Source organism: Somniosus microcephalus, unplaced genomic scaffold (assembly GCF_052327205.1).
Source record: "Somniosus microcephalus isolate GS21.2 unplaced genomic scaffold, FLI_Smic_1.0 unresolved_chr1, whole genome shotgun sequence".
Classification (NCBI taxonomy): Eukaryota; Metazoa; Chordata; class Chondrichthyes; order Squaliformes; family Somniosidae; genus Somniosus; species Somniosus microcephalus.
In genome coordinates, this window is record NW_028225179.1 from 107,729,633 (window position 1) to 107,757,087 (window position 27,455).

At 49.2% G+C, this 27,455-nt stretch overlaps 1 protein-coding gene across 3 annotated transcripts in view; it reads left to right on the plus strand.

Moving 5' to 3' along the window:
* The first annotated feature begins 73 nt into the window (after positions 1 to 73).
* Positions 74 to 27,455, plus strand: part of LOC147095700 (retinoic acid receptor RXR-beta-A-like) — a 55,127-nt gene continuing 27,745 nt past the window's right edge. Inside the window, exons 1-5 of one of the 3 annotated variants that reach the window (XM_085974752.1) lie at positions 74 to 279; positions 6,450 to 6,676; positions 16,239 to 16,395; positions 18,240 to 18,419; positions 19,901 to 20,082. In XM_085974752.1, the coding sequence (XP_085830878.1) occupies positions 6,503 to 6,676; positions 16,239 to 16,395; positions 18,240 to 18,419; positions 19,901 to 20,082 (693 nt within the window). In that variant the 5' untranslated portion in view covers positions 74 to 279; positions 6,450 to 6,502. The remainder of the gene's footprint in view (positions 280 to 6,449; positions 6,677 to 16,238; positions 16,396 to 18,239; positions 18,420 to 19,900; positions 20,083 to 27,455) is intronic. The other 2 variants (XM_085974750.1, XM_085974751.1) reach the window with 2 other exon arrangements.

Consider the following 27,455-nt stretch of genomic DNA (forward strand, 5'->3'; position numbering starts at 1 on the left):
TGCTGGATGTATAAATTACACAGAAGCAAAACAGAATAATTAGTAATAACAGACCTAAAAACTTTTTGTTTTTAAAAAAGAAATCGTAATCCTTCCCAGAAACCTTTGACAAAGATTGCGATGTGGGTCCTTTTGTCCTGTCCCGTCCTCTGTGATGTTCAAAGCAAACAGTTGACACCAGATTGGGAATTACAAACTCGGGGAAAGTCAACTACACTTCGCTTCTCCACGCAAAATTTCAACACTTCAGACCAAAGGAGCTCTTTCACACCTAAGAATGTAAATATGCTCTTTTAATCAGTTTTACCCTTCAGCCAGCTCGTGGGAACTGCTGTACTGTGGCACTTAGAAGGAGCTTGCCATCTTCTCGTACCTGACTTGCGTGTCAAGTAGCTCAGCCGTGAAGCTTAGCTTTTACCGACTGTTGCACATCTGCAAGCTTTGTGTGCCTGCAACATTTCAGAGCCAGGAGAGAATTCTTGTTGTAATGAACACATTGTGACTCCCCCCCCCCCCCCCCCCCCCCCCCCCCCCCCCCCCCCACAATGAATCTTGCCAGTTTGATAGATCACCCAGTATCTCAAGATTGTTTTTACATAGAATTACATCAAATTTACAGCACAGTACCAGGCCATTCGGCCCAGCTGGTCTATGTCGGCGTTTATGTTCCACACGAACCTCCTCCCACCCCTCCTCATCTCACTCTATCCAGCATGTCCTTCTATTCCTTTCTCCCTCGTAACTTCGCCTTAAATGCATCTATGCAACCACTTCCTGTGGCAGAGAGTTCCACATTCTCACCGCTCTCTGGGTAAAGACATTGCTCCTGAATTCCCCATTGGATTTTGTAAGACTTTAACTTGCTTCCTTAACCTCGCCTGCACCAAGACAAACAAAAGTTCTTCGAGAAAGTAACTTAACAGTTAACAATCTTAAATTTGCAACATGGTGTAAGATTAGGATCACAGGCCACACACAGATTACCCAACAGGGTTTTAGAAGTTGTAAGACTTTTATTAAAGAGCTACAGTTTTAAAGCATAATCAGATATTACGTATGGTTTAAGCCGAGTATAATAGACATACAACCCGTGACAGAGAGTGATCTATGACTCCCGAATCGGAATGCCACGACCGGACAGATGAGAAGGCAGTACGGTGGTCTTGGATTGGGTGGATTCCTGCAGTCTGCTGCCGCGGTCACTTCCATTGGGTCATCTCTCAAGCTGTTGGAGGTGTGAGGCCGCCAGCCACCTCAGAGGCTAAACATGACCAAGGTGTTAGGCAGTAGCCACCTCGGGAAGCCTTCGCCCCTGACTGCCTGATTTCCCCTCTCGGTCGTCTATATTTATAGTTATTTCGGTGGGCTGGTAATCACCTGGTGTCAATCACTTGATCCCCCATCCTACTGTCCAATTGTGAAGTGGGAAGGCATCCCTTGCTGTCCCTTTCTGCATGGCTGACGAGGCCTCCCTCATCTTTCTGAGGAATGTTTTGTTAAGTTTCTTTAAGGACATTTTATGACTTTTCAGCTCCATTTTTGTCTATTATCCCACCACCCTGTGATGTTTTGCATTTTACGATTCCCTTATCACTTCTATTTGTCTTTTGATGCTTGATATTCGACCTTGCTGGCATTTCTGCTATCTGTTCCTGGCTGCATGCTGTCAGTCTCTGTTCTAAGAATTAAAACCCATCTTTGAATCTAACAGCTATTTCTACCCTGTCTTATAAAAATATGAAAAAGGCCATTCGGCTCAACAAGTCCGCCCCTTTTTGATAGATTAACCCCACCTGCTCACTTTCTCACCATCTCCCTTGATCGTCTCTTCAGAAACACACCCAGTTGTCTCTTGAACTGTCTGCCTCAATGGCCTTCCCCGATTCCACGACGCCCGCCCTTTTGTTGTGCCTGATTTATCGCTCCTAACATGCCACTTTTGAACTTGTCTCCCCAATATTTGAACACTCCACTGTATTGAACAATTTCCCCCACAATCCGTGCCCAGTTACATCACCTCAAAGCGTCTTTGTCCCTCTGTCGATCTGAAGCAAGCTATAAATTGAGGGGGGCGGGTGGTGCGGTGATCCAGCACAGAAGGAGGCCATTCAGCCCAACTTGCCTGTACTGGCTCTTTGAAAGAGCTATTCAATTAGTCCCACTACCCTGCTCTTTCCCCATAGCCCTGCAAATTTTTATCCTTCCAGTATTGATCCAATTCCCCTTTGAAAATTACTATTGAATCTGCTTCCACCGCCCTTTCAGGCAGCGCATTCCAGATCACAACAACTTTCTGGTTTAAAAAAAAAGTTTCCTCATGTCGCCTCTGGTTCTTTTGAAAATCACTTTAAATCTGTGTCCTCTGGTTGCCGACCCTTCAGCCAGTGGAAAAAGTTTCCCCTTATTTACTCTCTCGAAACCTTTCATGATTTTGAACACCTCCATCAAATCTCCTCTTGACTTTCTCTGCTCGGGGCTTGCGTGTGCTGTCTAACACTGGCAGTGTAGCCTGTGAGCTAGAGGGCATTATGTGTTTGAATGGAGGTTGATTGAGAGCTCCTGTATCCTGTCATGGTCTCCCTGTCATGGTCTCTCTGCCATTTACTGACAGTTTGTGGTATGAGCGGAAGAAGCGACACAGGCTTGCCAACTCCAGGGTTGAGCGGGTGAGATTGCGATCTGTCACTGGTTTTAACTGCGCTGATGACGCCTGATGTTTCTCTTTGCATTCTCTGGCTCCCTTCAGATCCAGCCCAGACAGACAGGTGAAAGTCTCCTCTCTCTCTCTCTCTCTCTCTCTCTCTCTCTCTCTCCCTCAGCCCTATGTGAAATAGTTTCGATCCATTTCTACAGTACAAAGCTGTCCTTAACTTGCCACTAATGAACTGAAAGGCTGAACAGGCTGTTGCTCTGTTCTCTAGAAAAGAGAAGACTGAGAGGCGACCTGATGAGAGGCCTTTAAGATTCCCAAAGGGTTCGATAGGGTAGACGTAGGGACGTGTCCAAGGCATGCAGTGCCGACACTGCCAAAGTGAGGGTGGGTCGGAGGGAGGACGAGGTGAATCGGGGCGGGTTGACACCAAGCTTCGCCTTTAACAGATCTAGGCGACGTGTTACATTCAGGCAATGTTCACACAACAACAACCTGCATTTATACAGCGCCTTTAACGCAGTAAAACGTCCCAAGGCGCTTCACAGGAGCGATTATCAAACTGAAATTTGACACCGAGCCACAAATGGATATTAGGACAGGCGACCAAAAGCTTGGTCAAGGAGGCAGGTTTTAAGGAGCATTTAATAGAAATGTGATTTCAGTCTTACCGAGTACCCGTTGTAACTTGGAATGGGTTGTTGGGGGTGGGGGGGAGGAGAAAAGGAAATGAGGGAGGAGGTGGGTCATAAGAACATAAATAGGAGCAGGAGTAGGTCATTCGGCCCTTTGAGCTTGCTCCGCAGATATGAAAAAAAAGGCAAAAAATCAAACGCCACAAACCGGCACCACCGGGGACTGGAAGGCGCAGAGACAGTAGCCATTTGAATGAAGAGACAGCGATTTTAAAGCTGCGTTAATGTTTAAGTGCGGTTTGCTATTGGATGCCAACCGTCCGGAAGCAGCATTGATTGAGATCTGACCTGCGCGCTGTTTGATTTTCTTCCCTCCCACCCCCGCACTGTGCACAAGCTCGTATTCGGGCCGACCCTGCCCACTGTGGTTTCTTCGAATGCACGGTGACTGGAGAATTCAGCGTGTCTCAGTTCCTGTCAGAGCACACGTCGCTCAGCAGTTCCAGAGCGAAGGCACTTTGAAATGTGAGCACCGCAGCAAACAAAGGGCGAGCCCGGCGATTGCCGTGAGTGCAGGAATTGGAAGGTAACCTCTTGAAGAGATTCAGTTCACAAGTTAAAAGCACCGACTGAGTAACTCTCTTCCCCCAGACACGCATTCGCAGTGAGGCAGCTGATTGTAACAATAGGAGGGTTAAATCATGTCAGCCGTGGTTCAGTTGGTAGCACACTCGCCTCTTGAGTCAGAAGGTCGTGGAGATTTGAGCACGTAATCCAGGCCGACACTCCCAGTGCAGTGCTGAGGGAGTGCTGCACTGTCAGAGGTGCCGTCTTTCGGATGAGACGTTAAACCGAGGCGCGCCACCCCCCCCCCCCCCCCACCCCGTCTGCCCCCTCGGGTTGATGTAAAAGATCCCATGGCACTATTTCAAGTTCTGGTTGTTATCACATTGCTGTTTGTGGGAGCTTGCTGTGCGCAAATTGGCTGCTATGTTACCCACATTACAACAGTGACTCCACTTCAATAAAAAAAAAGTACTTCATTGGCCGTAAAGCGCTTTGGGACGTCAGGTGGTCGTGAAAGGCGCCATGTAAATGTAAGCTCTTTGCGATGAACGATGTATTATTCTGCCGCTGTTGTAGAGCTGTGTTTACGTTGTCCTTTAAGTCCAGTCCCTGTAAATAGGTATGTCCTGGGGTCAGCGAGAGGTTAATTGTTAGTGGGGGAGGTTTGTAGATTGGCAGTTGCTTCTGAATTGGTGCTTCCAGGTGAAGGGACCAGCATGCAATGACTGGCTTTCTCTCTTTCTGATGCTGAAATGTGATGGATGGGAGCTGGGCAGCGTAATTACACCTCAGATAGGAATGAGGATGAGAAGTAAGTTGTGCTGTTTTCTCACCAAACTCTCCTCAATGCAAAAACAAACCTGTTCATTTTACAGTGCGAAGTTACTCTGTCTTGAATTAAAAACACTTGAGAGTAAGAGAAGTTCTGCCGGTTGAAGGTGCTGGCCTCAGATTGGGCGACCTTTGGCCTGCCATCCTTTTCTGACTGAATAATGACTGACTGACAACAGTGTTGACGAATCGGGAGCAGAGATCTGCGGGCTTGATGGCTTAAAAGGGGCGACCAACACATAGGCCCTTGTCCGCACCTCCGTCTCCTGGCTGGTCCACACAACATGGCTCCACGTGCTGTTGGGAAATCCTTCCCTCGCTTCTAGCCCCATGTTCTCTCGCCGCACACCCTTGCTTCTATCAATATAATGCTCCTTGTTGTTCTCTCAGTGTGCTTTCTGCACTGCCCAAGGCGCCAGCACTCTCGCCTCTGAGTCAGAAGGTCGTGGGTTCAAGTCCCACTCCACAGACTTGAGCCCATAATCCAGGCTGATGCTCGCAGTGCAGTGCTGAGGGAGCGCTGCACTGTTCAGATGATGCTGTCTTTCAGAGGAGACGTTCAATCCAGGCCCCGTCTGCCCTCTCGGGTGCATGTAAAAGATCCCATGGCCACTATTTTGAAGAAGAGCAGGGGAGTTCTCCCTGGTGTCCTGGCCAATATTTATCCCTCAACCAACACCTAAAAACATTATCCAGTCATTATCTGATTGCTGTTTGTGGGATCTTGCTGTGCGCAAATTGGCTGCTGCGTTTCCTACATTATAACAGTGACTACACTTCAAAAGTACTTCATTAGCTGTGAAGCGCTTTGGGACGTCTCGTGATCGTGAAATGGGCTATAGAAATGCAGGTTCCTTTTTATTTATTTGATCACCTCCCATTGTAGGTTATCCCTCTCCCTGGCCATTTGTCTGAGGCTGGACCGGACCGGACCGTTGGCAACCTTGGCGTCCTATTTGACCCCGAGACGAGCTTACGACCCCATATCCGCTCCATCGCCTAGACCGTCTACTTCCAGCTCCGTAACCTTGCTCGTCACTGGCCCTGCCTCAGTTTATCTGCTGCGGAAGTCCTCGTCCATGCCTTTGTTACCTCTAGACTTGACTATTTCAATGTTCTCCTGGCCAGCCTCCCATCATTCACCTTGAGCTCATCCAACACTCGGCTGCCCGTATCCCAACTCGCACCAAGTTCGGTTCACCCATCGCGCCCCTGTGCTCACCGACCTACGTTGGCTCCCGGTCCGGCAACGCCTCGATTTTTAATTTCTCATCCTTGTTTTCAAATCCCTCCGTGTCCTCGCCCCTCCACTCCCCCTCAATCTCTGTAACCTCCTCCAGCCCTACAACACCTCCGAGATCTCTGCGCTCCTGCACTTCTGGCCTCTTGCGCATCCCTGATTTTAATCGCTCCGCCATTGGCGGCTCTGAAATTTCCTCCCTAAATCGTCTACCTCTGTCTCCTCCTTTTAAGACCCTCCTTAAAACCTACCTCTTTGACAAGCTTTTGGTCACCTGTCCCAATATCTCCTCATGTGGCTCGTTGTCAGATCTTGTTTGATAACACTCCTGTGCAGGGACGTGAAGGCGCTATATCAATTCAAGTTGTTGTTGAGCCACAGCCGACACCTATAGGAGAGTCCTATACTTCCCTCTTGTGAGGTGGACTATTTTTGTCAGGGGTCCTATGGCAGGACTATGAAAGGGTTGAGGAGTCTTGCATTACACCCCGAATATCAAGGTTGATCCCGTTTTCTTGCTCCGCAGATTGCAGGAGCCCTGACAGCTCTTCCGTGAATTCTCCACAACACCGTCGGACCATGAACAGCTCGCCGTCCCTGCATTCTTCCGTAATCGGGTCGGGAATCTCGTCTTCCGTCAACTCGCCGGTCAGCAGCATTGGCTCGCCCTTCTCGGTCATCAGCTCTTCCCTGGGCTCACCCGCACTCCCGTCAACCCCTTCCATGGGCTATGGGCCCATTAGCAGCCCGCAGGTGAGTGGGCTTTCCCTCCTCCTCCCTCTTGTCACCAGCCACCCGACAGGAGAGGAGCGGTTTCATGTTGAAAGCGCTGCAGGTTGTGTCGGGGTTTAAATTACGTGGAGACAAACTAGGGTTGTATTCCCTGGCATTTAGAAGATAAAGGGGTGATTTGCTCAAAAGTTTTCAAGATATTAAGGGGAACTGATAGGGTAGAATAGAGATAGAACTGATGGAGAGAAACTATTTCCGCTGGTTGGTTGGGGAGTCTCAGACTAGGGGACATAGCCTAAAGATTAGAACCAGGCCGTTCAGGAGTGAAGTTAGGAAACACTTCTACACACAATGGGTGGTAGAAGTTTGGAACTCTCTTCCGCAAATGGCAATTGATGCTTGATCAATTGTTAATTTTAAATCTGGGATTGCTAGATTCCTGTTAACTAAAGGTATTGAGGGATATGGGGCAAAGGAGTTAGGTCACAAATCAGCCATGATCTCATTGAATGGTGGGACAGGCTCGGAGGGCTGAATGGCCTACTCCTGTTCCTATGGTTGGGATGGGGCTAATTGGCTAGACCACCATTCCAAGACTCCACAGTGCCCTCAGTTGATAGAAGCATTGAAGGATGGGACAGGGTTGATCGAAGCAGACTGTTTCCGATGGGTGAGCGGTCTAGAATGAGTGGCTAGAGAATCATAGCATGGTACAGCACAGAAGGAGGCCATCGCGCCTGTGCCGGCTCTGAAAGAGCTATCCGATTAGTCCCACTCCCCACAGCCCTGTCTTTTACTTTCCCTTCAAGTATTTATCCAATAATAAATGCAAGAGGTTTCGAACAGAGGGCAGGAGAAACCTCTTGGCTGTGGAATGCACCTCCAGGGCAGGAGGTCGAGCCAGAGACTTGCTTCAACATTGAAGATTAGATTGGTTAGGTGAATGAAGGGATATGGGGGCAGGGTGAGTAGATGCGATCAGGGCTGTTTGCTCTCGTGGAAGGTAAAGGACGACACGGATTGGTTGGGCCAAATGGCCCGTCCCCATTTTGTTCCTATGCATTCCTATAAAAGAACCATATAGTTGAGCCGTCCAGGTCAGCAGGACCCAGGCTAGATTGCCCAAGTCTGTGCTGAGCTAACCGATCTCAGCTGGCGTGGCAGTAGGGGCACTATAATTGGGCTCAATGGTTCTTGGTGGGGTGGGGGGAGGGGGTGCGGTTGCGGATGGTGGGGGGTGAGTGTCACGTGTCGGCCAGTGTTTGTCGACTGATCGCTGTCCAGTGACTACCCCCTACTGGGTAGGTGCGTTTGGATTCTCGTGGGGACAGGGCTGGAGTCAACCGTGTGATACCCTCTCTCGTCCATGGCCAGTCAACCTGCCGACTGTCTACCCTGGCTCACAACGGAATGGCCATCTGGGCAAGGTAGTGAGCCCGGTAGCGCCGTTCCAACATGGGTCAGGGGAGAAGGAGGGTAAGAATGTTTAAAGCACCACTGTCCTTCCACTTCTGGTGGCAGATCTGCCTAGTCAACCCAAATTCGTGCAAGTTTTCTCTCTGGTCAGTAGCTGTAAGATGCTTGTGTGCACTAAGGTTAGGACAGTCTCACCTCAGTTATATGGGCAGCGCCTCAGTCCTGAAGGAAGGCTGGAGTGATGTTTGGGGTTGTGGAATCAGCAGGAGCTGCATCAGCTATTTACAACCTGCATCAATGAGGGGACCGAGTGTAACATATCCCAAGTTTGCTGACCATACAAAGTTAGGTGGGAAGGTAAGTTGTCAGGAGGACACAGGGAGCCTGCAAAGGGATTTAGACAGGTTAAGTGAGTGGGCAAGGATGTGGCAGATGGATATACTGTGGAGAAGTGTGAAGTTATCCACTTGGTAGGAAAAATAGAAAAGCAGAGTATTTTTTAAATGGTGAGAGACTGGGAAATGTTGGTATTCAGAGGGACCTGGGTGTCCTTGTACATGAAACGCTGAAAGTTAACATGCAGGTACAGCAAGCAATTAGGAAAGCAAATGGTATGTTAGCCTTTATTACAAAGCGATTGGAGTATAAGAGTAAAGAAGTCTTACTACAATTATATAGGGCCCTGGTGAGACCACACCTGGAGTATTGTGTACAGTTTTGGTCTCCTTACCTAAGGAAGGATATACTTGTAATAGAGGGAGTGCAATGAAGGTTCACCAGACTGGTTCCTGGGATGGGCGGATTGTCCTATGAGGAGAGATTGAGTAGACTAGGCCTATAACCTCTAGAGTTTAGAAACATAGAAGATAGGAGCAGGAGTAGGCCATTCGGCCCCTCGAGCCTGCTCCGCCATTCAATGCGATCATGGCTGATCATCCAAACTCAGTACCCTGTCCCTGCCTTCTCCCCATATCCCTTGATCCCTTTAGCCTTAAGAAATATATCTAACTCCTTCTTGAATATATTTAATGAATTGGCCTCAACTGCCTTCTGTGGTAGAGAATTCCGCAAGTTCACCACTCTCTGGGTGAAGAAATTCCTCCTCATCTCTGTCCTAAATGGCTTACCCCTTATCTTTAGACTGTGACCCCTGGTTCTGGACTCCCCGACCATCGGGAACATCCTTCCTGCATCTAGTCTGTCCAGTCCTGTCAGAATTTTATAAGTTTCAATGAGATCCCCTCTCATTCTTCTAAACTCTAGCGAGTATAAGCCCAATTGACCCAATCCTCATACGTCATTCCTGCCATCCCAGGTATCAGTCTGGTGTATCTTCGCTGCACTCCCTCCATGGCAAGAACATCCTTCCTCAGATAAGGTGACCAAAACTGCACACAATACTCAAGGTGTGGTCTCACCAAGGCCCTGTACAACTGCAGCAAGACATCCTTGTTCCTATACTTGAATCCTCTCGCTATGAAGGCCAACATACCATTTGCCTTCTTAACCGCCTGCTGCACCTGCATGCTTACCTTCAGCGACTGGTGCACAAGGACACCCAGGTCTCATTGCACTTCCCCTTCTCCCAATCTATTGCCGTTTAGATAATCTGCCTTCCTGTTTTGCCACCAAAGTGGATAACCTCGCATTTATCCACATTATACTGCATCTGCCATACATCTGCCCAATCACCCAACCTGTCCAAATCATACTGGAGTTTCTCGGCATCCTCCTCGCAGCACACACCCCCACCCAGCTTTGCGTCGTCTGCAAACTTGGAGATATTACATCTAGTTCCCTCGTCTAGATCATCATTAATATATATTGTGAATAGCTGGGGTCCTAGCACCGATCCCTGCGGTACCCCACTAGTCACTGCCTGCCACTCGGAAAAAGAGCCGTTTATTCCAACTCTTTGCTTCCTGTCTGCCAGCCAGTTCTCTATCCAAGTCAGTACCTTGCCCCCAATCCCATGTGCTTTAACTTTACATGCTAATCTCTTATGCGGAACCTTATCGAAAGCCTTCTGAAAGTCCAAATACACCACATTCACTGGTTCTCCCTTATCTATTCTACCAGTTACATCCTCAAAAAATTCCAGTAGATTAGTCAAGCACGATTTACCTTTTGTAAAACCATGTTGACTTTGTCCGATCCTGTCACTGTTTTCCAAGTGCTCTGCTATTACATCTTTTATAATGGACTCTAGCATTTTCCCCACTACCGATGTCAGGCTTACCGGTCTATAATTCCCCATTTTCTCTCTACCACCTTTTTGAATAGTGGGGTAACATTAGCTACCCTCCAATCCATGGGAACTGTTCCAGAATCTATAGAATTTTGGAAGATGAACAGCAATGCATCTACTATTTCTAGGGCCACTTCCTTAAGTACCCTAGGATGTAGATTATCAGGCCCTGGGGATTTATCGGCCTTCAATCCCGTCAATTTTCTTAACGCCATTTCCCTACAAATACTGATTTCATTCAATTCCTCCCTCTCATTAGACCCTATGTTCCCCGACATCTCTGAGAGGTTATTTGTGTCCTCCTTTGTGAAGACAGAACCAAAGTATGTATTTAATTGGTCTGCCATTTCTTTGTTCCCCATTATAAATTCCCTTGATTCTGACTGCAAGGGACCTACGCTTGACTTCACCAATCTTTTTCTCTTCACATCTCTATAGAAGCTTTTACAGTCAGTTTTTATGTTCCCTGCAAGCATACTCATACTCTATTTTCACCCTCTTAATTAATCCCTTTGTCCTCCTTTGCTGAATCCTAAACTGCTCCAAATCCTCAGGTTTGCTGCTTTTTCTGGCCAATTTATATGTCCTCTCCTTGGATCTTATGCTATCCCTAATTTCCCTTGTTAGCCACGGTTGAGTCACCTTTTTTGTTTTATTTTTATGCCAAACAGGGATGAACAAATTCTGTACTTCATCCATGCGATCTTAAAATGTTTGCCATTGCATATCCACCGTCAACCCTTTAAGTAACATTCCCCAATCCATCCTACCCAACTCGTGCCTCATACCATCGTAGTTTCCTTTATTTAAATTAGGACCCTGGTCTCTGAGTCAAATACTTCACTCTCCATCTTAATGAAGAATTCGATCATATTATTGATCGTTTCCGCCCCAAGGGGCCTTGCACAACAAGATTGCTAATTAATCCTTTAAGTTTAAGATAGAGCAAAGGAGGGCAAAGGGCATGATCAAGAGGGGCTCAAAATAGCTTACGAAAACAAGCTGGCGGAAATATAAAAACTAACTCCAAAAGCTTTTATAAATATATCAAAAGGAAAAGACTGGTGAAAACCAAAAGTTGGTCCATTGCAGTCAGATACGGGGGAATATATAATGGGAAATAAGGAAATGGCAGATCAACTAAATGCATACTTTGGGTCAGTCTTTACGAAGGAAGACACAAAAAACCTCCCTGGGGATATCGGGAAAAAATAGGGACATTGGCAAAGGAGGAACTGACGCAAATCAATATCTCTAAGGATATGGTGTTAAGGAAGCTAAAGGGATTGAAGGTGGACAAATCCCCAGGGGCCTGATAACATGCATCCTAGGGTACTGAAGGAGGTGGCCCTAGAGATAGCGGATGCACTAAGGATGATTTTTCAGAATTCATTAGACTCGGGAACAGTGCCGATGGATTGGAGGGTAGCTAACGTTACCCCACTATTCAAAAAGGGGGGTAGGGGAAAAAGCAGGTAAATTACAGACCTGTAAGCCTTACATCAGTTGTGGGCAAAATGCTGGAGTCCATCATTAAGGATGAAATAGCGGAGCACTTAGCAAATGGGGACAGGATAGGACAGAGTCAACATGGATTTACAAAGGGTAAATCGTGCTTGACTAATCTATTGGAATTTTTTGAGGGAGTAACTGGTAGAATAGATGGGGGAGAGCCAGTAGATTGTGGTGTACCTGGACTCTCAAAAGGCCTTCGATAAGGTCCCAACATAAAAGATTAGCATGGAAAATTGAGGCTCATGGGATAAAGGGGAAAGTTTTGGCGTGGATAGGGAACTGGCTGTCAGATAGAAAACAGAGAGTTGGAATAAACGGCTCATTTTCTGAATGGCAGGCAGTAACAAGTGGGGTACCACAGGGATCTGTCCCTGGGCCCCCAGCTGTTCACAATTTACATTAATGACCTGGATCAGGGAGTCGGATGCAGCATTTCCAAATTTGCAGACGACACTAAACTAGGAGGGGGGGTGGGCTCAGAGGAAGAGACCAGGAAGCTCCAGAGCGATTTGGACAGACTGGGCGACTGGGCGGATAAATGGCAGATGCACTATAATGTGGACAAGTGCGAAGTTATCCACCTTGGGTGCAGGAACGGGAGGGCAAATTATTATTTAAATGGCAATAGATTGGGAGAGGGGGAAGTACAGAGAGACCTGGGTGTTCTTGTACACCAGTCACTGAAGGCGAGCATGCAGGTGCAACAGGCGGTCAAGAAGGCAAACGGTATGCTGGCCTTCATAGCAAAAGGGTTAGAATACAGGAACAGGGATACCTTGCTGCAGCTGTACAGGGCACTGGTGAGACCACACCTCGAGTACTGTGGTACAGTTTTGGTCGCCTCATCTGAGGAAGGATGTTCTTGCCATGGAGGGGGTGCAGCGGCGATTCACCAGGGCTGATACCAGGAATGGCGGGAATGACCTATGAGGAGAGACTATGTAGTTTAGGGATGTACACACTGGAGTTTAGAAGATTGAGAGGGGACCTCATAGAAGTGTATAAAATTCTGACAGGTCTAGACAGACTGGATGCAGAAGGAATGTTTCCTTGGCGGGTGAGAACAGAACTAGAGGACATAATTTAAGGATAAGGGCTAAACCATTTAGGACAGAGATGAGGGGGGAATTTCTTCACTCAGAGAGTGGTGAAACCTGTGGAACTCATTGCCACAGAGGGCAGTGTACGCCAGCTCATTAAATATATTTAAGAGGGAATTAGATATATTTCTACGGGCAAAAGGGGTTAAGGGTTACGGAGAGAAGGCGGGGACGGGATACTGAATTAAAGGATCAGCCATGATCTCATTAAATGGCGGAGCAGGCACGAAGGGCCGAATGGCCTACTCCTGCTCCTATCTTCTATGTATCTATGTATCTATGTATTACATAATACCCAGTCTAAGATTACCTGATCTCTAGTTGGTTCCTCGACATATTGGTCCAGGAAACCATCCCGTATACACTCCAGGAATTCCTCCTCCACAGTATTGTTACTAATTTGGTTAGCCCAATCTATATTTAGATTAAAGTCACCCATGATAACTGCTGTGCCCTTATTGCGCGCGTCTCTAATTTCCCGTTTAATGCCATCCCCAACCTCGGCATTACTGTTTGGAGGTCTGTATACAATTCCCAATAACGTTTTCTGTCCCTTGGTATTTCTCGGCTCTACCCATACAGATTCCACATCATCAGAGCTAATATCCTTCCTTACTATTGTGTTAATCTCCTCTTTAACCAGCGATGCTACCCGACGACCTTTCCCTTTTTGCCTGTCGTTCCTGAATATTAGATACCCCTGGATGTTGAGTTCCCAGCCTTGGTCACCCTGGAGCCATGTTTCCGTAATCCCAATCATATCATATCCATTTACATCTATTTGCGCAGCTAATTCATCCACCTTATTACGAATGCTCCTCGCATTAAGACACAAAGCCTTCAGGCTTGTTTTTTTAACACTCTTCGACCTTTTAGAACTATTATTTACTGTGGCCGTGTTTGATTTAAGCCCTTGACTTCTCTGCCTGCCACTTTTGCTTTTCTCCTTCCTGTCTTTTGCATCTATCCTTGTTTCCCGTTCCTCTGTCTCCCTGCGCAGGTTCCCAACCCAACTACCATTTTAGTTTAAAGGATGAGAGGTGATCTCATTGAAAAATATAAAAATTTTAAGGGGTTTGACAGGTTAGATGCTGGGAGGATTTTTCCCCTGGCTGGGGAGTCTAGAACCATGGGTCACAATCTCAGAATAAGGGGTCAGCCATTTAGGATTGAGATGAGTAATTTCTTCACTCAGGGTTGTGAACCATAAGAAATAGGAGCAGGAGTAGGTCATTTGGCCCTTAGCGCCTGCTCCGCCATTCAATAAGATCATACTGAGGGAGCGCTGCACTGTCGGAGGAGCAATACTGAGGGTGCGCTGCACTGTCGGAGGGGCAGTACTGAGGGAGCGCTGCACTGTCAGAGGAGCAATACTGAGGGAGCGCTGCACTGTCGGAGGGGTAGTACTGAGGGAACGCTGTACTGTTGGAGGGGCAGTACTGAGGGAGCGCTGCACTGTCAGAGGAGCAATACTGAGGGAGCGCTGCACTGTCGGAGGGGCAGTACTGAGGGAACGCTGTACTGTCGGAGGGGCAGTACTGAGGGAGCGTTGCACTGTCAGGAGCAATACTGAGGGTGCGCTGCACTGTCGGAGGGGCAGTACTGAGGGAGCGCTGCACTGTCAGAGGAGCAATACTGAGGGAGCGCTGCACTGTCGGAGGGGCAGTACTGAGGGAACGCTGTACTGTCGGAGGGGCAGTACTGAGGGAGCGCTGCACTGTCAGGAGCAATACTGAGGGAGCGCTGCACTGTCGGAGGGGCAGTACTGAGGGAGCTCTGCAAATTTGCTCCTCTATCTTTCCCACTTGTTGGTGGCTTATAGAATACCGCTAGTAGTGTAATGGCACCTCTATTATTTCTTAACTCTAGCCATATAGATTCTGTCCTTGACCCCTCCAGGACATCCTGTCTCTCCAGCACTGTAACATTCTCCTTGACCATTACTGCCACACCACCTCCCATCTTTCCTGAACACTTTATAACCAGGAATATTTAGTACCCAATCCTGCCCTTTTTTGAGGCAGGTCTCAGTTATTGCCACAACATCATATTCCCATGTGGCTATTTGTGCCTGCAGCTCATTTACATTGTTTACTACGCTTCGTGCGTTCACATACATACACTGTTAACCCATCTTAGACCATCCTGTCTTCTCGCTTAGTTTGACCCCACCTAATACCTTACCATTTCTTACTTTAGTGCTCTCTGCCTCTCCCAATCCTTTGAGCACTTTATTTCCCCATTCTAATGTTACATCCTGGTGCCCATCCCCCTGTCCAATTTGGTTTAAACCCTCCCCAACAGCATTAGCAAACCTCCCCGCGAGGATATTGGTTCCGGCCCTGTTGAGGTGCAACACGACTGGCCTGTAAAGGTCCCACCAACCCCAGAACTGGTCCCAATGCCCCAGGAATCTAAAGCCCTCCCTCCTGCACCGTCTCTCCAGCCATGCATTCAGCTGCGCTATCCTCCTATTTCTATACTCACTAGCGCATGGCACCGGGAGTAATCCGGAGATTATTACCTTTGAGGTCCTGCTTTTTTTAATCTCTTTCCTAGCTCCCTAAAATCTGCCATGCAGGACCTCATCCCTCTTTCTACCTAAGTCGTTGATACCGATATGGGCCACGACCCCTGGCTGTTCACCCTCCCCCCTCAGAGTGTCCTGCAGCTGCTCGGTGACATCCTTGAACCTAGCACCAGGGAGGCAGCATACCATCCTGGAGTCACGTCTGTGGCCACAGAAACGCCTGTCTGCTCCCCAAACTATCGAATCCCCTACACTATTGCTCTCCCACACTTATTCCCCCCCCCCCCCCCCCCCCCACCCTGTACAGCTGAGCAACCCGTGGTGCTGCAGACTTGGCTCTGGCTATACACCCCAGAGGAGCCATCGCCCTCACCAGTACTCCGAACGGAATACTGGTTGGAGAGCGAGATTAGAAAGCTGGTAACTTGTGTAACGCAGACAAGTGGGCAAAAATCCAATGGAGTCAGGGATTCCCTATCCCATTTGAAATGCTATGTCCCGGGGAATTTCGCAGTCTATTTGTAACATCCACAGGCTTGTCAAACAGGTTGCTGTTTCAAAGCCGTGCTATTACTTGTACTTGCGCCGATCCACACTACCCCTTTGTGTGGTTTCCAGGATACTACCTGTTGTTGACGTCAGCCAAACTCTCTGCTCCTCCTCCGCCACCACCACCAGGAAGAATCATAAAATGTACAGATTCACGTTGAAGTTCTACTCCATTCTCTTCACACAAGAGGAAAAGGTTGGCATTTATTTCTTCTGTTTTTTCAGATCAACTCCACAGTGAACATGTCGGGATTGCACGCTGTCAGCAGCTCCGATGATGTCCAGTCGTCTCTGGGAATGAACCAAGCTCTGTCTTATCCAGCTGGCTCTGCTACATCGTCCTTGAGACGTGTCTGTGCCATTTGTGGAGACAGGTCTTCGGGTAAAGTGTGTTCACATAGTTTATATATAGGATAATGGATACCTGGGACTCGGGAGTTACAGGCTGGAATCTAATCGAGAGTTCAGTGGCTTATATATAGAATAATGGATACTCAGGAGTGAGTTACAGGCTGGAATCTAATCGAGAGTTCATATGGTTTATATTATAGAATAATGGATACCCGGGAATGATTTACAGGCTCGAATCTAATCGAGGGCTTTCGATGGTTTATATATAGAATAATGGAAACCTGGGGGTGTGTTACAGGCTGGAATCTAATCGAGGGGTTCAGGTGGTTTATATATAGAATAATGGATACCCGGGAGTGAGTTACAGGCTGGAATCTGATCGAGGGGTTCGGATGGTTTATATATAGAATAATGGGTATCCGGGAGTGAGTTACAGGCTGGAATCTAATCAAGGGGGTTCAGGTGGTTTATATATAGAATAATGGGTATCCGGGAGTGAGTTACAGGCTGGAATCTAATCAAGGGGGTTCAGGTGGTTTATATATAGAATAATGGATACCCGGGAGTGAGTTACAGGCTGGAATCTAATTGAGGGGTTGAGGTGTTTGATTTTGACACGGATGGATACCTAGCATTAAGTACTGTGGTGAATGGTACCACCTAGTTTCACAAAGATTCTTTTGATTCTGGTCTGTGCTGAATTAACTGATGTCAGCAAGCGTGCGAGTCGGGCACTACTATTAGCCCTCGTGTCCTTGACGCTGAACGGCAAACTGTCGGCCAGGGTTCCTGCCCCGGTTGACTTTCTAGCAACTGCCAAGAAGGTGCTGTGGCCGTCGGGTGAGGAGCGGGTCGGTCCTCCGCTGTGATGCACTCTGCAGTTGAATAGCCTGCCGATATTCTCTGGGCTCACGTGAAGACTGGGTGCTTGGATGAGGTACCAGAGTTCACCTGCACTCAAAGAGTGGGGGGGACTCGCCAGGTGAAGGGAAGGGGAGAGAATTGGCAAGAAAAACTAGGACAGTTAAAATGAAAGTGTGGTGCTGCCCCATGACTTTGTATGTCACACTTATTTGATCTGTTGTGCGAATGTTTGGAATGTCATGATTGAGGTGAGTTGGAATCCCTGTTAGGTTATCAGCGAGATTGTCACGCTTCAATATCTTTAGACCATTTTTACTTTAAATGTTGTATTTTAAAGCGTAATGTATTCACACAGTTGATGAAAGAGGCACTGAGACAACAGTGGTTAAAATGCCAGTTTTGTTTCCCCATAGACTGCAAATAACCAGTTTGTTAATCTGTCTCGGACCCATTGCATTGGAAAGTCTCTGGTTTCTAGCTTTTGGCAGGGAGTGTGATAGACCTCAACTTCACTCGCAACTGTGAACAGAGGGGGGAAAAAAAGAGAGAGAGACAGCCAGTCAAAGCTCCGAGATGGTCAGATTGCAGGACAGCAGTTAGCGAGACAACCAGCTGATACGGGAAGCATGGAGTGTTCGTTATTTTGTGTTGAGGCAAAAGACAAATTGTGCAGATTGAACGAAGCGATTCTGATTATAATTGTGCTCTGTGTGTCTGCTCGATGTGGAATAAATCATACTTTGTATATGGCCTCGTCACACCAGTGTGTGCTTGGTCTGTCCGCCAGGAGATTGAATGAGCAAAATTGCAAGACTGTATCCAGTTCAGATCACAAGGGGATACGACTATTCAGACCCCTGAGTTAACGCTATCATTTAGATATTGGGGAGCACACTCCTAAATGTAAGACACTCTTGACCACTTGCAAAGCACCCTAGAGAATAATCAACGGCACGCCCCGAAACCCGTCAACGAGGCTACCTCAACTTTTGATGTATCTGTCGTGTGCAGGCAAACACTACGGGGTGTACAGCTGCGAAGGCTGCAAGGGCTTCTTCAAGCGCACTGTGCGCAAGGACCTTACCTACACCTGCCGCGACAGCAAGGACTGCATCGTCGACAAGCGCCAGCGCAACCGGTGCCAGTACTGCCGCTACCAGAAGTGTCTGGCCACGGGCATGAAGCGTGAAGGTAGGCCGGACTCCAGAGAGAGGGGGGAATGTGCTGTTATTTTGTTACCTGCCCTGTCTACCCTACCCCACCCCTTCCTGCCCTCCCACCTCCACTTTCCCCTGAAGGCGTTGACCATGGCGATTTGTGGTTGCTCGCCCGAGTGTCTGTTCGCTGCATGTGAGCGTTAGCGGGCTATTCGGGCATGTGGGGCCGTTGCAGTCGATCCGGATCTCGCCCGGCGTCCTCACTCGCACCCTTTCCAGCGGTGGCGATCAGCCGGCGGTTGGGGGGGGGGGGTGTGTCAGGCGGGTGAGTTCAGCTGCTCCCCCCCCCCCCCCCCCCCAACCCCCTTTTCATAACTCGGGGCGCTGCTGTTCCCCACGTCGCCCCCCCCCCACAAAGCGGAGATCCGCTGACTGAGTACGAACCAGGGACCAAGCTGGGGATCCTCTGAAAGAAAGAACAGCGCCTTTCACGGCCTCAGGATGTCCCAAAGAGCTTTTACAGCCAAATGAAGTATTTTCTTTGAAGTGTAGTCACTGTTGTAATGTAGGAAATGCAGCAGCTAATTTACACAGCAGGATCCCACAAACAGAAATGTGACAATGACCAGATAATCTCTCTTCTTTAGTGATGCTGATTGAGGGATAAATATTGACCCCAGGACAGCGGGGAGACCTCCCCTGCTCCTCTCTGAAATACTGCCAAGGGGTTTTTTACGTCCTCCTGAGAGGGCAGACGGGGCCTCGGTTTAATGTTTCATGTGAAAAACGGCGCCTCCGACAGTGCAGCGCTCCCTCAGCGCTGCACCGGCAGTGTCAGCCTGGATTATGTGCTCGAGTCCCTGGAGCGGGGCTTGAACCCACGGCCCCGAGGCGAAACCGGTCCCCATGGCTCGGCCTTGCACTTGGAAGGGCCTTGCTCCTACGATGTCATTGCAAGAACCCCAGAGGCAGCCGCGTTACCTCACTGGCATCATGGAGCCTTTGAGCTGTCAGGGTACCGGCCCGCTGATCAATCCCGTCCCGTCCCGTGCTGTACAAAGGTCTCATTCCCCTTAGCTGACCCTTCAGCGCTCTCCCACGGAAGTACAGTAGGAATGTCCGCACCTTTTTTTTTTGTTTTAATCCACTTTGTTTTTTTTTTAACCTGTAGTTTAAAGTTAATTCAAACTAGGTTAGCTTGTGAACATATATGAAAATGTTGTTTTGTGCCTGTTCTCAGGCCTGTGCTGGGACACTGTTCCACAGACACTGGGAACATTACCCAATTGGCCGTCGTCCATGATGTGAGCGCCGCATGTCGACAGGCTATCTGCCTGTGTTGAACGCGACAAACCGTGCTCGCTCTTGTTTCCGCCCAACAGTCACGCACTTGCACTTCCCCTCCCTCTCCCTCCCACTCCCTCTCCCTCCCACCCCCTCCCTCCCTCCCCCATTGCCCCAGTATGTACACGTTGCCCTAACTCATTCGCTGTGTATTCCTGTCCGATTCGATAGCTCTGCTCCTTTCCCCAGCCGTCCAGGAGGAGAGACAGAGGAGCAGAGAGAGGGGCGAAGAGGTGGAGTCCACGAGCGGGGCCAACGACGAAATGCCGGTGGAGAAAATCCTCGAAGCCGAGGTCGCCGTGGAGCAGAAAACGGAGCTGCATGCCGACGGGGCGGGGAGTGACGTGACCTCGGTAAGAGTGGCGTGGTGAGGGTGGAGGTACAGGCCAGGGGGTGGGGCTCAATGCATCTACCGTGTGTCCTCTGGGCTGTGATCCTGCTCGCTCCTGCCCTTGAAAGAACAGGCGAGTTTGGTGGACCGGCTCCTGGGGGCCTGGGAGAAGTTGCTTAGGGTAGGGTTGTCCATCCTTGATATGCCGCAAGCTATTTAATTGGGTAGCTTAACCACTTGTGCCCTCCTCCCCGTGACTTGACGGTGTGTTTGCTGTCTCTCCAACTCCTCGTCTTGGAGTGTGACTCAGGCAGTTATTTCAGCTTCTACAGAGCACCTCTTTGATGGGAGGCACTGCATAGGTCGGAGCAGGACGCGAGCGAAGATCAATGGTTGCAGAGCGCTATCTTTCAAGGCGCGTTTAGAGGATGGGGGACAGAGGCTGCCAGAGCAAGGCGGTTTAGGCCGAAGATGCGGCAGCGCAGGGGTGTGGCGGCTAGAGGTCTCCACACAGATATTGGAGTAGGGGGTAGAAGGAGGAAGGGAGAGTGAAAGAAGGTGGAGGGAGGGAGCGGAAAGTGGGAGGAGGAGCGGAATGAGAGGGAAGGAGCAGGAAGGTGGAGAGGGGCAGGGAGGGGAAGGAAGGAGCGGAGGGGGAGGCAAGGAGCAGGGAGGGGAGGGAAAAAGCTGGAGGGGAAGGAACAGAGCAGCGAGGGAAGGAAAAGGGGGAGGGTGAGGGAGAGGGCGTGGGAGGAGCAGAGTGGAAGGGAAGGAGGGGTGGTGGGGGAGATGGGGACTGGTGGAGATGGAGGGAGTGAGTGGTAGGGAAGGAGGTGATGGGAGGGAGCTGGGGGGAGAGAGTGACTGGGGGAAGAGAGGGAGGAAGTGGGGGGGAGTGGGGGAGAGCAAAGGAGTGGGGAGCTGGGATATGCGGCTGGAGCCGGTTGTAAAGGCAGTGTGGAGTAAGGCCATGCAGTGGGTTGAATTTCAAGATGAGGATTTTGACTGCAGTGTGCTGGGGGAATAAATCTCTCAGCTGATTGGTCTGTGTGTGCTCTGCCCCCCTCCCCCCCGCCCCCCGCCACTGAACAACCGCCCCAGACTGCTGACGTTTCTCTTAGCTAAAGTTAGAGCGAGCTAACGGGACCCGGTCTCTCTGCTGACTTGTAATGCCAACTGATTCGGTAGCAGTTGCCCCCCATCTAACAGGGGCAGGGGGAAGGGGTGTGCTGGGGCTTGCCTGGCCCATAGGGGCAAAGCGGTACCGAGCACATAGCGCTGCTTAAATGGCTGTGTGTGGAGAATTCTTTATCTTGGGTTGGGGGAGGGTTGGAGTTTGAAGGGGCACAACACTGGACCAGCTACAGGAGGTGGGGGGCGGCCCGGGAAAGTTTATTAGTACATGGCACTGCTAAGGACAGAGCAGATTTGGTTTCCCCACCCTGCGCACTGAAGGTTCGGGCACGCGGTTCCCCGGGCACCAGCCGCCCTCTGGTTCCCTCACCCAAGGGGCCGCTCTTCATGCGTGACCCCAGACGCCGCCTGTGGGCAGGGTATTCAACTGCGGGAAGTTCAAGAGCCTGAGCCTGGTGCTGTGCCCGTCCTTCCTGAGGGCACGGAGCAGGCTTGGCTTATGACAACTTTCTCTCACATCTGCTTTCCAGCAGATGGTCACCACAGATGGTGATGTGGTGCAGAAACCACGTGGGACCTTCCCCGCCTTCCCTCGCTCGGGCGAATTAGAGAGCTCGCCATCCTACTCTTTGGCCGAGGTCAGCTAACCCCACTGAGAGTGGGGATTGTACCTGGGAGTTTCGTGTTCTATAGGAGTTGCTTGACCCAAGTCCATCGATGCTACAATCCTGGTAGTCGCACAATACAGCGATAATGGAGTTGTTGGCTGATCACAGCGATCAATTAGTCTACAACAGACCCCGACTGAGGTTTCTCAGGATTTTGAAAGGAATTGATAGGATAAGATAGAGAGAAATGTTTTCTGCTGGTGGGGGAAGTCCAGGACAAGGGGACATCACCTTAAAATCAGAGCCAGGCCATTCACGAGAGAAGTTAAGAAACACTTCTTCACACAAAGGGTGTTACAATTGTGGAGCTCGCTCCCACAAAAAGCAGTAGAGACCAGCTCTATGAATAATTTTACATCTGAGATCGGTAGATTTTTGCCAACCCTGGGTATTTAGGGTTCTGGAGCCAAGGCCGGTGGATGGGGTTAAGATACAGATCAGCCATGATCTCATTGAATGGTGGAACAGGCTCGAGGGGCCGAATGGCCTGCTCCTGTTTCTATGTTCCAGACATGAGGGAAGAAGCCCCCAGTGATGGCAAGCATTGACCCAAAGTCACCTGTTACCCCCCAGCCTGCTTCACTTGGCACTACATCGCCCTGTTCCACATGAAACCTTGCATTTACCCTCCAGGGCAAAACACATGGTGTGAGTCGTGTTCTGCAAATCTTCCTGCTTTCTCCCCGAATGCCACTGATAACAGCCACACTGAAACCCACTCTAAAGGCCTCGTCTGCCCCTCAGATATCTGCCTGTGATGCCGGCTGCTCTGCAGTCTCTTGAAGTGCTGCAATTAGAGCTTTTGTTTGGTAATGGCAGCGTGTAACTTGGGCCAGAGAGAGACTGGGGAGGTCCCAGGGTGCTGATCTCTGCTACACCCAGTCTAGTCCAACAATGAGCCTTAGTCCCAAGCTCCAGGGAGCACCCTCTACTTTCTCTTTTAATTCATTCATGGGATATGGACCGACGAGATCGGCATTCATTGCCCATCCCTGGTTGTCTCTGAGAAGGTGGTGGTGGGCGGCCGCCGCCTTGAACCGCTGCAGTCCGTGTGGTGAAGGTACTGTTAGGGAGGGAGTTCCCGGATTTTGACCCAGCGGCGATGAAAGTACGGCCAATACATGTCCAAGTCGGGATGGTGTGTGACTTGGAGGGGAACGTTTGTCAACTCTCCACCCTGTGGCCTCGGTGAGATTGCCAATTAGAGACAGTTTTGTGCGGTGGGCCCACCAGAAACTGGGGTTGAGGCTGCCGGAACTGCTGAAATCCCAACAGCACACAGGAAGCTAGGTCCCAGAGGTAGACGAGCAGCATCTGATCTCCTGCACCGCCCAGTCCCCCCAGTTATCACTGTCATTCCGAACGGATTGTTTTACAAGGTTCAATCCCAGAAAGTGACCCATTTGCGGTTACAAGCACCGTTGAAAGTGAACTCTTGCCTTTTTGGTTTGGAATTGCATTTAGGAGGATGAGAACGAATCCTGTACTTTCTCCTGTCAGTGTTGACTGTGGTTGTGTGTTGGAGGCAAGTCTGGCCCAGAGCATTTATACCCGTGTCTAAAATCATATATCCAGCATTGGCCGGAATGGTGATAGTCAGGTGATGCCAACTGCTGCCTTGATGTAGGTACACTCTGCAGGGTAGTTTTTATTCATTCGTGGGATGTGGGTGTCGCTGGCAAGGCCAGCATTTATTGCCCATCCCTAATTGCCCTCGAGAAGGTGGTGGTGAGCCGCCGCCTTGAACCGCTGCAGTCCGTGTGGTGAAGGTACTCCCACAGTGCTGTTAGGGAGGGAGCTCCAGGATTTTGACCCAGTGATGATGAACGGCCAATATACTTCCAAGTCAGGCTGGTGTGTGACTTGGAGGGGAACTTGGAGGTGGTGGTGTTCCCATGCGCCTGCTGCCCTTGTCCTTCTAGGTGGAAGAGGTCGCGGGTTTGGGAGGTGCTGCCGAAGAAGCCTTGGTGAGTTGCTGCAGTGCATCTTGTAGATGGAACACGCTGCAGCCACGGTACGCCGGTGGTGGAGGGAGGAGTGAATGTTTAAGGTGGTGAATGGGGTGCAGATCAAGCGGGCTGCTTTGTCCTGGATGGTCTTTTGGTTTTAATAAAATATGTTGACGCATTGTAACAGCCATTGATTGTAGCTTCCTCACCACCAGTCAATATATACAGAACCCCTTGACAATACAATACCATTGCTGTAATACTGATGTGACAGTGGGGGTCATCTGTGTAAGTACAGACTGGTTGAAGCTAGGGTGCAGTAGTGTAGTGGTTATGGTTCTTCAGGGTTGAATACAGAAAAGCACAGAAGAACTGGAAATAAAAACTTAATCCCTTTTTAGAAAAGACCCCAAAGTAGGAATTTTCTTTATGCAGTTTTTCTCTGGAAGTGTAATAAAAGACTTTAGGTATACAAAAAATTGGATACCTTTCATGTGACCAGCAATCCTCAAATAATGTCTGCACCCTCCGTGCTGCCCATGTCCCATTGCTCTGACCTTTCCTGCCCACCCGACCATAGAGACCGTTTCGAATCGATACAGCACCCAGCTCCTGTCTGTCGAAGTGGTCAGCCAGGTGGGAGAGGGAAAGCAATGGGACCTGGGCAGGTGGGAGAGGGAAAGATGGGAATCGAGCAGGTGGGAGAGGGAAAACAATGGGACCTGGGCAGGTGGGAGAGGGAAAAAAAGATGGGAACCGTGGAGGCATTAACCATTCCCAAGAGTGTTTGGAATGGGGAATTGTGCCGAAAGGTGGGAAGGTGGCCTTTGTTGCATCTTGTTCCAGAAAGGAGGACAGTCTTGCCTGGGTGCTGAATAAATTTCTGGAGGGAGAGATTCTGCTTTATGCAAATGATTTTGAGCAGTGGGTGGGGGGGGGGTGACAAAAAACACTTTTCAGAATGGGCGCAATTGCTGAACACAAAATCTGCCATGCACCAGCGCAATCCGACAGCGGTTTAAAATGTCATTTTTTAAACTAATTTTGCTTTAAAAAAATTCTTGATATATTTGAGTGGTATCTTGGTGCAGTTTGTTTAACACAGCTGAAAATGGGTTTATCACAAAAAAATAAGCATTTTTAATCACACTGTCAATCTACCACCTGTGAGTAACCCGATTTTAAATCATTGAAAGTGACTTTAAAAAATATACAAAACTATTTTCTAGTCAGATTAGGGTAGAGCAGTCAGTTCCATAGTGAATTAAATGCAATATCATTCTAAACCTTTCAAAACACACCTATTGGTGTCCTTGCGCCTAAAAGAGCCAGCTAAATTTTTGAAGCCTCTTCGAAGGCCCACAAATGAACACCTTTAGCGGAAACTCGCCGTGGTGATGAATTCACCTTGGGGACGTGGGCAGTTTTGTGGGCGGAATGCGAATGTTTTTAAAACTAACGCAAAAGATCGCGGACACTCGAGTTGCACTGAACGCAATTTGCGCTTAAAATTCCGCCATCTTTTGCGCCGGTTACGCCGATATCGGGAGAATTGCGCCAAAAAAAAAACAACGCAATCAAGTGGAAACTCCAGGCCCTGGAGTCCGTGATATGGGATAGAATCGGTGATGACTGGGAAAAGTGTGGGTTACATTTGGAAAGGTATGGGTTAATCAGGGGTTGGCAATATGCTGGACTAATATAATTGAAGCTCTTGAGGAAATCACCGAGAATACAGGGAAAGGGGTTGTGATGGGTGCTGTGTAAGTGGATTTTCAGAAGACGTTTGACATAGTGTCACATAAACTGATAAATTAAAGCAGGTGGTATTGAAAAGAATATAGCTGTATGGACAGAGAGGACGGAATGCGAAGAGTAGCGATGGCTGGGCTGGCGGAATATGGGTAGTGAGTGGAACGCCCCAGGGACCTGTGCTGGAAGCCTCTTGTTTTCTATTTGTATTAATTATATGGGCTCAGGCCGGACTGGAATCGTGTTAAGCTTTGAAACCGAACTAGAGGTATGGTAAACCGTGCATTAGGACATGGTCAGGTTATTGGAGTGGGCTGTTAGATGACAGATACAGTTCAATGTAGAGAAATGTGTATTTTGAAACCGAACTAGAGGCACGGTAAACCGTGCATTAGGACATGGTCAGGTTATTGGAGTGGGCAGTTAGGTGGCAGATACAGTTCAGTGTTGAGAAATGTATATTTTTGCGGGTCGGTGGTGGGGGGGAAGGGCGGAAAGAATAATGATTGGAAGTATACTGTGAATGGTAAAATTCTTAACGGAGTGGAGGATAAGAGAGATATAGGGGTGTAGATACTTAAATTTTGAGCGCAGGTTTTAAAAGCCTTAAAAAGGCAAATGTGTTTATAGATAGGGGGGTGTTGAATATAATTCAACTTTATTGTCATTGTACAATGCACAAGTACATGAACAACGAAATGTGATCTTGCAAGCTCCCATGAGTCCAGTACAAATAATATTAACATTAAACGTAAATAGCCGCTGCGTCTGTGCTCGCCGCCATTCCATTTCCACCATTCCTCCTGTCCGACAATCTTCAGCCCAACGCCCGGGCCTGCTCACCAGCCGCCCCTCCCGGGGCTCCTTCCGTGACCTTCTGCACCTGGTCTTCCCCGATGGTCACCCCTCCAGGTACTAACCAGGCCTGGCTCTGCTTAGCTTCCAAGCCTTGCCAGTGACCCTGTCCCTAGTCCCAGGAACATAAAAGCAAGGAAGTGATGTTGACTTTGTACAAGACATTGATTAGGCCAGATTTGGAGCACTGCTTGAAGTTCCTGGCAACCCATTATATAAAAAGAAAGAACGTCCATTAAACTGCCACCGTATCCTCCTCAGGACATTCCAGTCAATGATTCCTTTGGAATTCCAGACACTGTTGTTCGGTAGGCAAACGAGCCAGTCAATCTGCGCACAGCCAGAGCCCCCACAAATGGCACTGAGATGAATGGTGGTGCTATTGGTTGAGGGAGGAATGTTGGACGGACCAACGTTGCCTCTAATTTTTTTTTTTGGGTAGGGGGACCCTTCAAAGTACCACTCGCGCGCAGTTTTTCCTGTTTAAAAGCCGGTGAGCCGGCTGCGCGGGAGCTGCAGAGCGCCGTGGGGCCGCGCAACTTAAAGGGAACGTGGGCCAGGACACCAGGGAGAGCTCTCTGTGCCCGTTCTAACAGTGCCGTGGAATCTCTTTTACATCCACCTGAACAGGACCTCGGTTCTGTTCCATAATCGCTATGCATCCAAGGTATAAAAAGGAAATCTTGGCTGGCTCGCGTACACCTACGCCTACACACACATGCTTACACACGCCTACATGCGCACACCTACACATTCGCATCTACACGTTCACATGCTTGTAGGCCTACACATTCACACCTACGCGCGCACTTCTTAGGCAGTCCCTCGGAACCGAGGATGACTTGCTTCCACATTAAAAATGAGTTCTCAGGTGACTGATGAGTCCAATGCGGGACCTACAGTCTCTGTCACAAGTGGTTCAGACGGTGGTTGAAGGGGCCGGTGGGTGCGCTGCTTGTGCTTGGCTTCCGCTTGCTCCCGGTGAAGAGACTCGAGTTCGGCACCTTCCCAGATGCTTCTCCTCCATTTTGTGCAGT